The 15,279-nt window shown below is 42.9% G+C and overlaps 1 protein-coding gene and 1 long non-coding RNA gene across 2 annotated transcripts; one reads left to right on the forward strand and one right to left on the reverse strand.

Annotated features, from left to right (window-relative positions):
• Positions 1 to 2,242: 2,242 nt before the first annotated feature.
• On the reverse strand, positions 2,243 to 5,146 carry LOC125511155 (uncharacterized). The gene is made up of 4 exons (XR_007284918.2): positions 4,728 to 5,146; positions 4,019 to 4,125; positions 3,134 to 3,336; positions 2,243 to 2,571 (listed from the first exon to the last, which is right to left on the reverse strand). It is a non-coding gene; the product is annotated as an uncharacterized LOC125511155 (long non-coding RNA).
• Positions 5,147 to 13,828: 8,682 nt separating this feature from the next.
• On the forward strand, positions 13,829 to 15,047 carry LOC125506266 (transcription factor bHLH162-like). The gene is made up of 3 exons (XM_048671118.2): positions 13,829 to 14,082; positions 14,194 to 14,547; positions 14,657 to 15,047. Exons 1-3 carry the CDS (start codon positions 13,921 to 13,923, stop codon positions 14,723 to 14,725), a joined length of 585 nt encoding a protein of 194 aa, XP_048527075.2. The 5' UTR covers positions 13,829 to 13,920; the 3' UTR covers positions 14,726 to 15,047.
• The last annotated feature ends 232 nt before the right edge of the window (positions 15,048 to 15,279 follow it).

Here is a 15,279-nt window from a genome sequence, read left to right on the forward strand (position 1 = left end):
CAAATATTCTAGAAAAAATCATATTTAAATTTCAGGGCATTTGGAGAACTTTTATTTTCGAGGTATTTTTTATTGCACGGATAATCAGATAACAGATAGAAAAATATTTATTTTCATTTTATTTAATATAAATAACAGAAAGTAAAAGTGGGGTACAGAAGGTTGTGCCTTCTAGTTTCATCCATCTCATGATCATCAAAAGGAATCCACTAACAAGGTTGATCAAGTCTTGTTAACGAACTCATTCCGAATAACATGGAACCAGAGAAATTTCGAATAACACTATTTTACCTCAACAGGGATATGCACATCCCCAATAATAAGAATATCATATTTCTTCTTGACAGTAGGAAGAGGAAATTCAAAACCTCCAAATATAATCGATAGAATTTTCCCAATAGAGTTGATACTATGAACTTGAGGTTGTTTCTTCGGAAAGTGTACCGTATGCTCATTACCATTAACATGAAAAGTGACATTGCCTTTAGTGCAATCAATAACAGCCTCTGCAGTATTCAAAAAGGGTCTTCCAAGAATAATAGACATACTATTGTCCTCGGGAATATCAAGAATAACAAAGTCCGTTAAAATAGTAACGTTTGCAACTACAACAGGCACATCCTCACAAATACCGACAGGTATAGCAGTTGATTTATCAGCCATTTGCAAAGATATTTCAGTAGGTGTCAACTTATTCAAATCAATTCTACGATATAAAGAGAGAGGCATAACACTAACACCGACTCCAAGATCACATAAAGAAGTTTTAACATAGTTTCTTTTAATGGAGCATGGTATAGTGGGTACACCGGGATCTCCAAGTTTCTTTGGTATTCCACTCTTAAAAGTATAATTAGCAAGCATGGTGGAAATTTCAGCTTCCGGTATCTTTCTTTTATTTGTAATAATATCTTTCATGTACTTAGCATAAGGATTGGTTTTGAGCATATCAGTTAATCGCATACGCAAAAAGATAGGTCTAATCATTTCAGCAAAGCGCTCAAAATCCTCATCATCCTTTTTCTTGGATGGTTTGGGAGGAAAATGCATGGGTTTCTGAACCCAAGGCTCTCTTTCTTTACCATGTTTCCTCGCAACAAAATCTTTTTTATCATAACGTTGATTCTTTGATTATGGGTTATCAAGATCAATAGTAGGTTCAATTTCTATGTCATTATCATTACTAGGTTGAGCATCATCATGAACATTATCATTAACCTTATCACTAGTTTCAAGTTCATTACCAGATTGAGTTTCAGCATCAGAAATAGAAATATCATTTGGATTCTCAGGTGTTTCAGTAATAGGTTCACTAGAAGCATGCAAAGTCCTATCATTTTTATTTTTCTTCTTTTTAGAAGAACTAGGTACATCTATATTATTTCTCTGAGAATCTTGCTCAATTCTCTTAGGGTGGCCTTCAGGATACAAAGATTCCTGAGTCACTTTGCCACCTCTAGTCATAACTCTAACAGCATTATCATTATCCTTACTATTCAATTCATTGAGCAAATCATTTTGAGCTTTAAGTACTTGTTCTACTTGAGTGGCAACCATAGAAGCATGTTTACTAATAAGTTTAAGTTCACCTTTAACATTAGCCATATAATCACCCAAGTGTTCAAGCATATTTGAATTGTATTTCAATTGTCTACGAAAATAAGAATTAAAGTCTTCTTGCTTAGCCATAAATTTATCAATTCATCTAAGGACACTACACCATGGTAGAGCTTACATGACACACCGATGTGTCGGCATAGGATACCTTTGCCGACACATAAGTTGTAGCCAACAACAATGCTGACAAAAGATGAAAGAGTCAGAGGACTTGCTGTGGGCAAAGGTATTGCCGACAGTTATTTACTTCCCGACACTTTTTCAGTCGGCATATACCCTACCTACGCCGACAGATGGTTTGTCCACATACACCCTACATACGCCGACACATTATCAAACAACATACACCCTACATGTGCCGACAGATAGCCTGTCCACATACACCTTACCTATGCCGACACTTTATTAGCCACAAACATCATATCTATGCCAACAGATAGTCTATCAACATACACCCTACCTACACTGGCAGATATTACCTTTGCCAACAGATGAATTGTTGGTAAAGTGATTTACAAGCTCTAAGCCTCTAAACAGATTCAGTTATTATCTATATATACAAGCTCTAAACAGATTCAATTACTATCCTCACATCCACAAGCAGGTTCAAGATGAACACACAATGTACAACAATGAAAATATGTTCACAAACATGCATATACATTATACACAAGTTGACAAACACATCAATCTTGACACATCATAGTTTTCACCATCTTAACAATCACCCAGAATACACGAGTCACAAAAAGTTGATCACTATTTGCTGGTATGAGAGACTTCAACTAAATGGTCCAGGACATAGAAGTTTGTATCCACATGCACAAAGTGCAAGCTCCGAAATACCCGAAGCACCAAATGGTCTAGAAGACACATCAGATCCATGATTACAAGTTGGTTGGTCCATAAACGCTGCAAAGTCATGACGTCCATGTGCACCAGGTGGCTAAGTGCCTGAAATATTTTCACAAAATTTTGTCAAGAAAATGAAATCAGGTCAAGTTGTTCAAAGCTCATATCTGGGTTAACACAGATTTGATCAATAAATCATCATGATATCATAGTTAACAATATAGTTTCTACAAAAGTTATAATTGGCTCACATGGTACTGTATAGAACTATGTTCCTGTGCTTGCAGTTTTATCAACAATGAAGGCATTAACCATCTGAAATAGAGATCCTACAAACTAGTAGCTTATTTTATAGCCTATTACGTAAGCATTCACTAAAGAGAGAAAGACAACCTCTTTCGCAACCTCTCTAGATTTTCATGATTAAGAGCTACTCCCTCCGTTCCAAAATAGATTTTCATGATTAAGAGCTACACAGTTTTGAGTCATCTATTTTGGAACGGAGGGAGCACATAACCATGGATAAAAAAGGAAACCATGACACATATATACACAAGCAATTTAGTGTTAACACATAGGCCAACAACCTTGTAAAGTGACATTTTTAGAAACTGTTCTTATGCAATAGCATGTGAGCTAATTACTACTGAAACAAAAAATGTACCTAGTAGTTGAGGTATCCGGCCAGGTAGCCTTCCATTCACCACCAATTGCCCACTACAAGTCGTGGCCCTGGTTCCCAGTGAGGTGGCCTTTCCATCCACTATTTCACTTTCTGCTGCACATGCGCAACCATGGTTCCCAGCGAGGTAGCCACCCATTCTCCGCCCATTGCCCATGCTGCATGCTGGTGGTCATTGTTCCAGGCTATTGTTGTCAAGAATAAATGAATTAGTAATTTGTTTCTCATCATGCATTATAATTATGACAACTGTATGTAACTACACTATTTGCATCTATTTTTTACTTTAATTATATGCAATTGTCATAGGCATATCAAGGTGGAACACTGAATTTAAGCATAAAAGTACAGGACTGAGCAATATATCTTGTGCAAGTTCAAATGTTCATGCTTAAATGTGCAATGTTCATAAGACGTAAATGACTGAGCAACTATGTTATGGAATCATAAAGCTTTCTCTTACATTGTACTGAACTGAACTAACTGAACCAAACAGGTAAAGCAAATGCTATACTTCAAACGTTGCTGAAATAATCTGGAAAATGGAACAATACAAGAATGGCCATGCATGAAGCACTTACATCTAGCATAATTAATATAGACTAGGCAAACGCGCGCTTTGTTGTGTCATTTTTTCCCAGCTTCTTGATTATTTGTTTACAGACATGTAGTTTGTCCATATACGTCAAAAGACTGAATCGTTTAGTGAGACTATGACAGCATCATAGACTACTCATTTATGGTGTGTGACAACCTCAAGCAATTATAACAATATATAAAATGATATCCTATGTGCTCAATTAATCATCTGGTCATGATACACGAAAATTGATAACAAAAGCACACTAATAGAGAAAACTAAACCACCTGTGACTACAAAATTTTGCATGAATATGCGCGTGGAAGCAAAAGTGAGCAACTCATTTACACAAGATCAGTGCAGCAAAAGTTGCATTTACACAACTCCTTCACACCTGAAAATAAACAAGACAACGGTACTCAGGTGAACCAAAAAGAAAGAATTACAATTACCTAAGAGGTTAGATGGCATTAAGGTTGTTTTAAATGGATAAGCTAAAAATAATAGGATATGATCCTATCATGAAGCTAACAGATGCAGTAGCTCCAATGTGAGATAGACCCTTGGGAACAATAAGGCAATACCAAATATAACTGAAGAAGGAAAAGGTCCAAGCTAAAGTAGCAAGACCAAGAATTGTCTGGTAGCTTGACTACCAACGACTTCACTCGAAATGTGCTCTGGGTACACATACTGCCTAGCCTGAGTATTTCTTTTGTTTCCAGTTTTTCCTCCAAGGAGGCCTAAAAATGCATCCAGTGAAAAATGAGGCCTAACAATTCTAGTCAGGTCAGCCCACTATGAAACAAATATTGGCATCACCATCTCAAAATTAGAAATACACACACATGCATCCCAAAATATGTGCAAAGAGAACTACGCACATACCTAGCGAACAATAAACTTAATGAAAATAAATTGGCCCACAATATTCAGGTGATAGCTGCAGTACACGCAACAAATGCAATTAATAAAAGGCCATTTCGAGACACTTACACCATCTGGATGTATTTCATTGAGTCTGGTCATATTGTCCCTTTCCTTCCATCTTAGTTCTGCAGTTTCACCTAAGTACTGCCAAAAAATGTTATCAATGACAAAGTCTGGATCAGAGAAAAGTATAAGGGGAGTGATTAAAAGGAGGACATGGGGGTGGAGTATTTTTACACAAAACAAACTGCACAATCTGGCATCACAAGTAACATGACCGATATGAAACAATTAACTCCCTTAACATATATAGTCACTTGCTATTCACGTATATGGATTTCCTCAAACATATATTCACAACTAAACCATTGAATCTAGGAAAATATGTAGGAACAAAGAGCTCTTCCCCTTGGTGTTGGAACAATTTCATCAAGTGTATCAGGGACGGAGCAATCTGTGTAGAAAAACTGATCCTAGTTAGGGGAGGGGTGATTCCTGAATGAAAAATCAAGTACATAGAAGGAAATCTCAGGACGAGTCGATGCCTACCTCAGGGCACGACTGGCTTCGGGAGGGGTACGGCACAGAAGATGCAGCCCCGACAGCAGCAGGTCCAGTAGAAGCAGATCTGGCAGCAGTGTGAGCTCGGATATGGAGTCCCGACAAAAGCAGGTGCGGCAGCTGCGGGAGCCCAGAGATGGAGCCCATCAATAGCAGGGATGGGGATTGGCAAGGACGACGGCTGGATGCCAGGGGAGGGGCGAGGACGACGGTTGGATGTGGATCGCGAGGACGGACGCTCGATCTTGGGATGGAGCTCGAGGGGAGGGGGGGCGGAGTGCAAGGATGGGTGGATGTCGGGGTGGAGCTCGGCGGCGACGGAGTGCGAGCTCTGAGACGATGGCTTGACGACGGGGTGGAGCGCGAGGCCGGCGACAGGACTGGGGATCGAGCACGAGGTCGGCGGCGGCGGCAGGCACGGGTTAGGGTTGTGGAGTTGGGGATATTTTGCACGGGGGTGGAGGATATTTTGCACGAACACCCCAAAATTTTCCCCTCGCGCCGAAAACACGCGCCACAAGTTTTCAACCATCAGTCCATTGACACGTGTCCACCTACGCCGACACTTAGTCTGTGTCCATACACCCTACATACGCCGACACATTTTAAGTCGCTAAGTACCTAGCTACACCGACAGAAAAACTATCAAGGTCCACACATATGCCGACACATAACATGATATTAAGCAATTGGTGATAGATATATTGATGTTTCAGGATTACTAACTCTTAGTGTGTCCATGGTGATGTACCTTTGCCAACACATAATCTGAAGACAAAACTTAAAAGCTATGGTGACAGTTATTTTGTGAAGATTACTGGACCTTTGCCCACAAAAATGTGTCACGTTAGCTCTACCGTGGTGTAGTGGCATGGGCTAGCAAACTTAGTAAATGGGATTACAGCTTTATCATATCTATAGAGAGAATTTACCTTTACTACCCGTGTCGGGTTATCAAGACCATGAGTTTCTTCAATAGGTAAAGGATTAAGATTATATGTTTCTTCAACAGGCGGTAAATTAAGACCATGTATTTCTTCAATAGGAGGTAAATTCTTAACATCTTCAACTTAAATACCTTTTTCTTTCATAGATTTCTTTGCCTCTTGCATATCTTCAGGACTGAGAAATAGAATACCCCTCTTCTTCGGAGTTGGTTTAGGAATAGGCTCAGGAATTGGCTCCGGAGGTGTCCAATTATTTTCATTTGTCAACATATTATTCAATAAAATTTCAGCTTCATCCGGTGTTCTTTCCCTGAAAACAGAACCAGCACAACTATCCAGGTAATCTCTGGAGGCATCGGTTAGTCCATTATAAAAGATATCAAGTATTTAATTTTTCTTAAGAGGATGATCAGGCAAAGCATTAAGTAATTGGAGAAGCCTCCCCCGAGCTTGTGGGAGACACTCTTCTTCAATTTGCACAAAATTATATATATATCCCTTAAAGCAGCTTGTTTCTTATGAGCAGGGAAATATTTAGCAGAGAAGTAATAAATCATATCCTAGGGACTACGCACACAACCAGGATCAAGAGAATTAAACCATATCTTAGCATCACCCTTTAATGAGAATGGAAATAGTTTAAGGATATAAAAGTAGCGAGTTCTCTCATCTTTAGTGAACAGGGTGGCTATATCATTCAATTTAGTAAGATGTGCCACAACAGTTTCAGGTTCATAACCATGAAAAAGATCAGATTCAACCAAAGTAATTATATCAGGATCAACAGAGAATTCATAATCCTTATCAGTAACAAAGATAAGTGAAGTAGCAAAAGCAGGGTCAGGTTTCATTCTAGCATTTAGAGATTGCTTACTCCATTTAGCTAATAATCTTTTGAGTTCATTTCTATTTTGGCAAGCTAAAATAGCTAAAGAAGCTTCTTGATCAAAGACATAACCCTTAGGAACAACAAGTGATTCTTCATCATCACTTTCATCAGTATCATCAGATTCAATATTTTCAATCTCTCTAGCCCTAGCAAGTTTTTCATCAAGAAAATCACTAAGTGGCATAGTAGTATCAGGCATAGAGGTAGTTTCATCATAAGTATCATGCATAGCAAAAGTGGCATCATCAATAACATGTGACATATCAGAACGAATAGCAGAAGCAGGTGTAGGTATCACAAACTTACTCATAACAGAAGGTGAATCAGGTGCAGAGCTACATGGCAGTTCCTTACCTCCCCTCGTAGTTGAGGGATAGATCTTGGTTTTTGGATGTCTCAAGTTCTTCATAATGATAAGCAGATATATATCCCAAGTGACTCAAAGAATAGAGCTATGCTCCCCGGCAACGGCGCCAGAAAATAGTCTTGATAACCCACAAGTATAGGGGATCGCAACAGTTTTCGAGGGTAGAGTATTCAACCCAAATTTATTGATTCGACACAAGGGGAGCCAAAGAATATTCTCAAGTATTAGCAGCTGAGTTGTCAATTGAACCACACCTGGAAACTTAATATCTGCAGCAAAGTGTTTAGTAGCAAAGTAATATGATAGTAGTGATAACAGTAGCAAAAGGTAACAGTAGTAAAAGTAATGTTTTTGGTATTTTGTAGTGATGATAGCAATAGCAACAGGAAAGTAAATAAGCGAAGAACAATATATGGAAAGCTCGTAGGCAATGGATCAGTGATGGAGAATTATGCCGGATGCGGTTCATCATGTAATAGTCATAACCTAGGGTGACACAAAACTAGCTCCAGTTCATTGATATAATGTAGGCATGTATTCCGAATATAGTCATACGTGCTTATGGAAAAGAACTTGCATGACATCTTTTGTCCTACCCTCCCATGGCAGCGCGGTCCTTACGGAAACTAAGGGATATTAAGGCCTCCTTTTAATAGAGAACCGGAACAAAGCATTAACACATAGTGAATACATGAACTCCTCAAACTACGGTCATCACCGGTAAGTATCCCGAGTATTGTCACTTCAGGGTTAACGGATCATAACACATAATAGGTGACTATAGACTTGCAAGATAGGATCAAGAACACATATATTGATGAAAACATAATAGGTTCAGATCTGAAATCATGGCACTCGGGCCCTAGTGACAAGCATTAAGCATAGCAAAGTCATAGCAACATCAATCTCAGAACATAGTGGACACTAGGGATCAAATCCTAAGAAAAATAACTCGATTACATGATAGATCCCATCCAACCCATCACCGTCCAGCAAGCCTACGATGGAATTACTCACGCACAGCGGTGAGCATCATGAAATTGGTGATGGAGGATGGTTGGTGATGACGATGGCGACGGATTCCCCTCTCCGGAGCCCTGAACGGACTCCAGATCAGCCCTCCCGAGAGGTTTTAGGGCTTGGCGGCGGCTCCGTATCATAAAACACGATGATTTCTTCTCTCTGATTTTTCTCTCCCTGAAACTCAATATATGGAGGTGGAGTTGGAGTCGGAGAGGCAATAGGGGGCCCACGAGGTAGGGGGGCGCGCCCTAGGGGGGCAGGCGCGCTCCCACCCTCGTGGAGAGATGGTGGGCCCCCTGGCCTTCATCTTTGGCAAGTATTTTTTCTTATTTTCTAAAAAGTGGCTCCGTGAAGTTTCAGGTCATTCCGAGAATGTTTGCTCCTGCGCATAAATAACACCATGGTAATTCTACTGAAAACAACGTCAGTCCGGGTTAGTTCCATTCAAATCATGCAAGTTAGAGTCCAAAACAAGGGCAAAAGTGTTTGGAAAAGTAGATACGTTGGAGACGTATCAGAGCCAAAAAATATTCTCAAGTATTAATAGTTGAGTTGTCAATTCAACCGCACCTGAAAGACTTAATATCTGCAACAAAGTATTTAGTAGCAAAGTAATATGGAAGTAACGGTAACGGTGGCAAAAGTAACAGTAATAGTTTTGTAGTGATTGTAACAGTGGCAACGGAAAAGTAACTAAGCAAAGATCAATATGTGAAAAGTTCGTAGGCATTGGATCAGTGATGGATAATTATGTCGGATGCGATTCCTCATGCAACAGTTATAACAAAGGGTGACACAGAACTAGCTCCAATTCATCAATGTAATGTAGGCATGTATTCCGAATATAGTCATACATTCTTATGGAAAAGAACTTGCATGACATCTTTTGTCCTACCCTCCCGTGGCAGCGGGGTCCTATTGGAAATTAAGGGATATTAAGGCCTCCTTTTAATAGATTACCGGAACAAATCATTATAACTTAGTGAATACATGAACTCCTCAAATATAGTCATCACCGGGAGTGGTCCCGATTATTGTCACTTCAGGGTTATCGGATCATAACACATAGTAGGTGACTATTGACTTGCAAAATAGGATCAAGAACTCACATATATTCATGGGAACATAATAGGTTTAGATCTGAAATCATAGCACTCGGGCCCTAGTGACAAGCATTAAGCATAGCAAAGTCATAGCAACATCAATCTTAGAACATAATGGATACTAGGGATCAAACCCTAACAAAACTAACTCGATTACATGATAAATCTCATCCAACCCATCACCGTCCAGCAAGCCTACGATGGAATTACTCTCACACGGCAATGAGCATCATGAAATTGGTGATGGAGGAAGGTTGATGATGACGATGGCGACGGATTCCCCTCTCCGGAGCCCTGAACGGACTCCAGATCAACCCTCCTGAGAGAGATTAGGGCTTGGCGGCAGCTCCGTATCATAAAACGCGATGAATCCTTCTCCTCTATTTTTTCTCCCCGAACGTGAATATATAGAGTTGGAGTTGAGGTCGGTGGAGCATCAGGGGGCCCATGAGGCAGGGGGCGCGCCCCCACCCTCATGGACAGGGTGTGGGCCCCCTGACGTAGATTCTTTTGCCAGCATTTTTTATATATTCCAAAAATATTCTCCGTGAAGTTTTAGGTCATTCCGAGAACTTTTATTTCTGCACAAAAATAACACCATGGCAGTTCTGCTGAAAACAATGTCAGTCCGGGTTAGTTCCATTCAAATCATGCAAGTTAGAGTCCAAAACAAGGTCAAAAATGTTTGGAAAAGTAGATACGATGGAGACATATCATTGAGCCCGACCAATAAAGTGTGCCAAATACATTGATGCGTCACCACACCCCCTTGATCTCCTTGTTGTGGCCACGAGGGGTGCCAGCCCTGCCGCAATGACCAACACAAGTCGCCGCCACCGTCACCGCCAAGTCCAGGTTGGTATGACATCATGTTCAACACACATTTCTGAATTAACAAAACTATTTGGTTGGTATATGTATTTATATTTGGGTTAGCTAATTCTCAACTAGATGAGAATTAACAAAGTCTCATCTAACTTCTACTCCCTCCGTAAAGAAATATATGAGCATTTGTGTTTGATCACTACTTTGATTACCTGCACAGATTTATGCATGTTTTTATTTAATTAATCAAAGTATTGGCATGCCTGGAGAGAGTTTTTTTTTGTTTTAAAGTGAGGATGTATCCCTGGCCTCTGCATCTGGGCGATGCATACATCCATTTTATTAATTATTCACAAAGCCCTTACAAGGTAATACATCAGTAAACCTGAAGCCACCATGTTGGCAACACTGTTGCTACTCATATCCCCGTGATGAAGGGGTGCCGAATGTCCGAGCCTAATACCAAACAGACATCGCACCAACACCTAACATGTAATGCCGGATGCCCCATTCAAGCCACAATACTTGGACTAGGTTACTGATGTCTACTACACAACCTTCTTCTTGTAGACGTTGTTGGGCCTCCAAGTGCAGAGGTTTGTAGGACAGTAGCAAATTTCCGTCAAGTGGGTGACCTAAGGTTTATCAATCCGTGGGAGGCGTAGGATGAAGATGGTCTCTCTCAACCAACCCTGCAACCAAATAACAAAGAGTCTCTTGTGTCCCCAACACACCCAATACAATGGTAAATTGTATAGGTGCACTAGTTCGGTGAAGAGATGGTGATACAAGTACAATATGGATGGTAGATATAGGTTTTTGTAATATGAAAATATAAAAATAGCAAGGTAACTAATGATAAAAGTGAGCACAAATGGTATTGCAATGCGTTGAAACAAGGCCTAGGGTTCATACTTTCACTAGTGCAAGTTATCTCAACAATAATAACATAATTGGATCATATAACAATCCCTCAACATGCAACAAAGAGTCACTCCAAAGTCACTAATAGCGGAGAACAAACGAAGAGATTATTGTAGGGTACGAAACCACCTCAAAGTTATTCTTTCTGATCGATCTATTCAAGAGTCTGTAGTAAAATAACACGAAGCTATTCTTTCCATTCGATCTATCCTAGAGTTCGTACTAGAATAACACCTTAAGACACAAATCAACCAAAACCCTAATTTCACCTAGATACTCCAATGTCACGTCAAGTATTCGTGGGTTTGATTATACGATATGCATCACACGATCTCAAATTCATCTATTCAACCAACACAAAGAACTTCAAAGAGTGACCCAAAGTTTATACCGGAGAGTCAAGATGAAAACGTGTGCCAACCCCTATGCATAATTTCATGAGGTCACGGAACCCGCAAGTTGATCACCAAAACATACATCAAGTAGATCACGTGAATATCTCATTGTCACCACAGATAAGCACATGCAAGACATACATCAAGTGTTCTCAAATCCTTAAAGACTCAATCCGATAAGATAACTTCAAAGGGAAAACTCAATCCATTGCAAGAGAGTAGAGGGGGAGAAACATCATAAGATCCAACTACAATAGCAAAGCTCGCGATACATCAAGATCGTGCCAAATCAAGAACACAAGAGAGAGAGAGAGGTTAGACACATAGCTACTGGTACATACCCTCAGCCCCAAGGGTAAACTACTCCCTCCTCGTCATGGAGAGCGCCGGGATGATAAAGATGGCCACCGGAGAGGGATTCCCCCCTCCGACAGGGTGCCGGAACGGGTCTAGATTGGTTTTCGGTGGCTATGGAGGCTTGCGGCAGCGGAACTCCCGATCTAGGTTATGTTCTGGAAGTTTGGGTATATATAAGAGGTGTTGGCGTCGGGAACAAGTCAGGGGGGGTCCCCGAGGCGGCCACGAGGTAGGGGGGCGCGCCCAGGGGGGTAGGGCGCCCCCCAAACTCGTGGGTGCCTCGGGACTCTTCTGGCCCAGCTCCGATACTCCGTGGGCTTCTTCTGGTCTAAAAATAATCTCCGTGAATTTTCAGGTCAATTGGACTCCGTTTGGTTTTCCTTTTCTGCGATACTCAAAAACAAGGAAAAAACAGAAACTGGCACTGGGCTCTAGGTTAATAGGTTAGTCCCAAAAATCATATAAAATAGCATATAAATGCATATAAAACATCCAAGATGGATAATATAATAGCATGGAATAATAAAAAATTATAGATATGTTGGAGACGTATCAGTTACACACCGGTTCGGCCACTTTCAGTGGGCACCACATGTGCATGCTGCATGGGCCGTTACCTCCTTCATCCATCGATCCATCCTCAGATCAGATACTGACGCATCGGCCTTGCCAGGCCTCTCTGCCATCGACGCCACCACGACGCCAGACAACGTCGTCCTCCCGCACGAGTCCATCGCCATCCATCGGACACCGAGTCTCCACTGTGCCATGCCGCCGAGATCCGCCGCCATCGATGTGTAGGATGAAGCGCCGCTCCACCACCTACCGATGCCCAACCAACAAGCCGTCCACATATTCGTCCAGCCGATGAATGTATCCAAAGATGATGGCCCCACGGGGGTGACGTCGAAGACGTCGCCATCATCTGATCCGGGAGGCCCCTCAACGCCTCCAACGAGGGCTACGACGCCCACAGGCGCCACCGTCAATGGTAGCCTCCTCCATATCTGAGGTTTCCCCGGGAAACAGTGGAGTGAGGGACGCCCCACCATCGCCTCCAACGAGGAAAACGACACCCATGGGCGCTGCCGATGATGGTGGCATCCACACCCACTTCAGCAGTTAGGCCACCATCTCCTCCAGTTGATCCGCCGCCGGGAAGCCACCGCGAGGCAACACCCACCGACTAGATCCCTTTGGACCGACGATGAAGATAGCCAAAGGTAGAGGAGATCACATCGCTGCGTGGCCGGCGCCATGGCCACACACACGTCGTCCCGAGGCGCCCGCTCAAGATCCACCATCACAGTCACAACTTCATATCGCCACGAAGGGACGCCCGGCCGCCATCATCCCCCTGCATGGGCTTTGCCCAGCCGGGATCCGGCGGCGGCGGGAGGGGAGGCAGAGGGGAGGGGAGGCGGATGAGAGAGTTATGCACTGGAGAGAGTTATGCGCTAGAGAGAGTGCATAACCCATCCATATTTTTTTTTCATCCGGCGGCAACGCATTCCACTCAACTAGAGCATTTACCTCAATTAATTAATTATTATATTCTTAAATGGACGGTGCTGAAACTAAGCTTGGCGGTGGCAGAGCAACTGAGGTCATGGTCCTTGGTCTAAAAGCTAAAGAAATGCTTAACTTCTCCTGGGTGCATTCCACATCAAACGACTCCGGCGGATATTGACTAGAACAGTAGATGAACCCACCCGTTCGCAAGCCCTATATATAGCTTGCACGGCCGAAGCCGAACGAGTATCACACCGGGCAACTAATCGCGCCTACGAGCCACGGTGCGAACGTAAGTATACGTACATACACGCTGACCACGACCACGACCGACCGCCAGCACACCGTTGGTCATCATGGCGATGCCGCCTCCTCCTCCGCCTCCACTTTATCCTGCGACGGCCGGCGGCAAGCCTGAACGGAAGACGGTGGAGCGCAACCGCCGCAACCAGATGAACGCGTTGTACTACCGCCTGGACACGCTCGTCCGCGCCGGCGGCGCCGCCCCTTCTCCCGCAGTTCGTGCACACATTTTATATCGATTGACCTCATATGTATATGTGTTTATATATACGCGCCACGCGCCCACGCGCATGCATGCACTCATAGTGATGATTTTGTACGTACAGCCGGCGGCGGCGACTAGGCCTGACAGGCTCGGGGAGGCGGCGGCGTACATAAGCCGGACGGCGGAGCGGGTGGAGAGGCTCAGAGATAGGAAGCGCGAGCTGACGGCGGCCAGGGCGGCGTCGACAACCGAACTGGGCTCCGGCTCTGGTTCCTCATCGGGGGCGGCAACCGTCGTGGTGGAGGTTCAGCATCTTGGCTCCGGTCTGCACGGCATCCTCGTCACCGGTGCCCCTCCCAGCGACGGCTCGATGTTCCACCGTGCCGTTCGCGCGGTGGAGGAGGCCGGCGGCGAGGTGCAGAACGCGCACTTCTCCGTGGTCGGCGCTAGGGCCGTGTACACCATCCACACGCTGGTGAGCTCGCACCGTCAACCATTAGACATTTTGGATTACAATATGTCCTTCAAATGAATACAATCTAGCGTGATGATATCTTTAACGAGGAGCGATATCGATCTTGTAGGTTGGAGAGCAGCAGGGCAGCATCGAGAGGGTGGTGCAAAGGCTCAAGGAAACAGTACGTGGACGCTAAGATCCCGCCGTGAACGAGAAAATTATCCTTGATCCCATACAGAAACTAAATTATTTCATTTGAAACTGATTACAAATTTGTGTGTTGCATTGTAACGCTACTACAGTAGTAAGGCTAGTCGATCGGCCAGCATGCATGCATGCACACATAGCGCGTGCAATTCTACTTGAGCAATTAGCGTGTTGGCTATCAGTCAACGCGCATGCAATGGTATACATAGCTCAAAATGTGTTACAAAACCAGTAGCCCTATGCAGATTGCAGATGATCTACGAATATATGTGTGGTTTCTTATTGTTCATGCTATTGAAAACTTTGTACTCTTACATCGAGTCTAATAAAAAAAGATATATGTATGTATGCTCTATCTCATGTCTTACTTTTGGTGACTATTTTGATCTAGGACGTGTTGTAGGCGTTCACAGGGCCGTCTCCATTAATTTGGAGCCCTAAGACGAAATATAAATTGGGGCCCTAAAATTTGACGAGTCGACTAAAATTCATGTGCCTGCTTGACATAGATGGATGTGTTGTTCTGTCCTTGAGTAGTCAAGT

This window comes from Triticum urartu, chromosome 5A, assembly GCF_056163025.1.
Source record: "Triticum urartu cultivar PI428250 chromosome 5A, HENAU_Tu73, whole genome shotgun sequence".
Lineage (NCBI taxonomy): Eukaryota > Viridiplantae > Streptophyta > Magnoliopsida > Poales > Poaceae > Triticum > Triticum urartu.

What these genes read in the sequence shown, in the direction of transcription:
- LOC125506266 (XM_048671118.2), top strand. Translation starts at nt 13,921, where the DNA reads ATGGCGATGCCGCCTCCTCCTCCGCCTCCACTTTATCCTGCGACGGCC. An exon ending in GCGCCGCCCCTTCTCCCGCA is followed by an intron (nt 14,083 to 14,193) that starts GTTCGTGCACAC and finishes TTGTACGTACAG; the next exon opens with CCGGCGGCGGCGACTAGGCC. An exon ending in TGTACACCATCCACACGCTG is followed by an intron (nt 14,548 to 14,656) that starts GTGAGCTCGCAC and finishes TCGATCTTGTAG; the next exon opens with GTTGGAGAGCAGCAGGGCAG.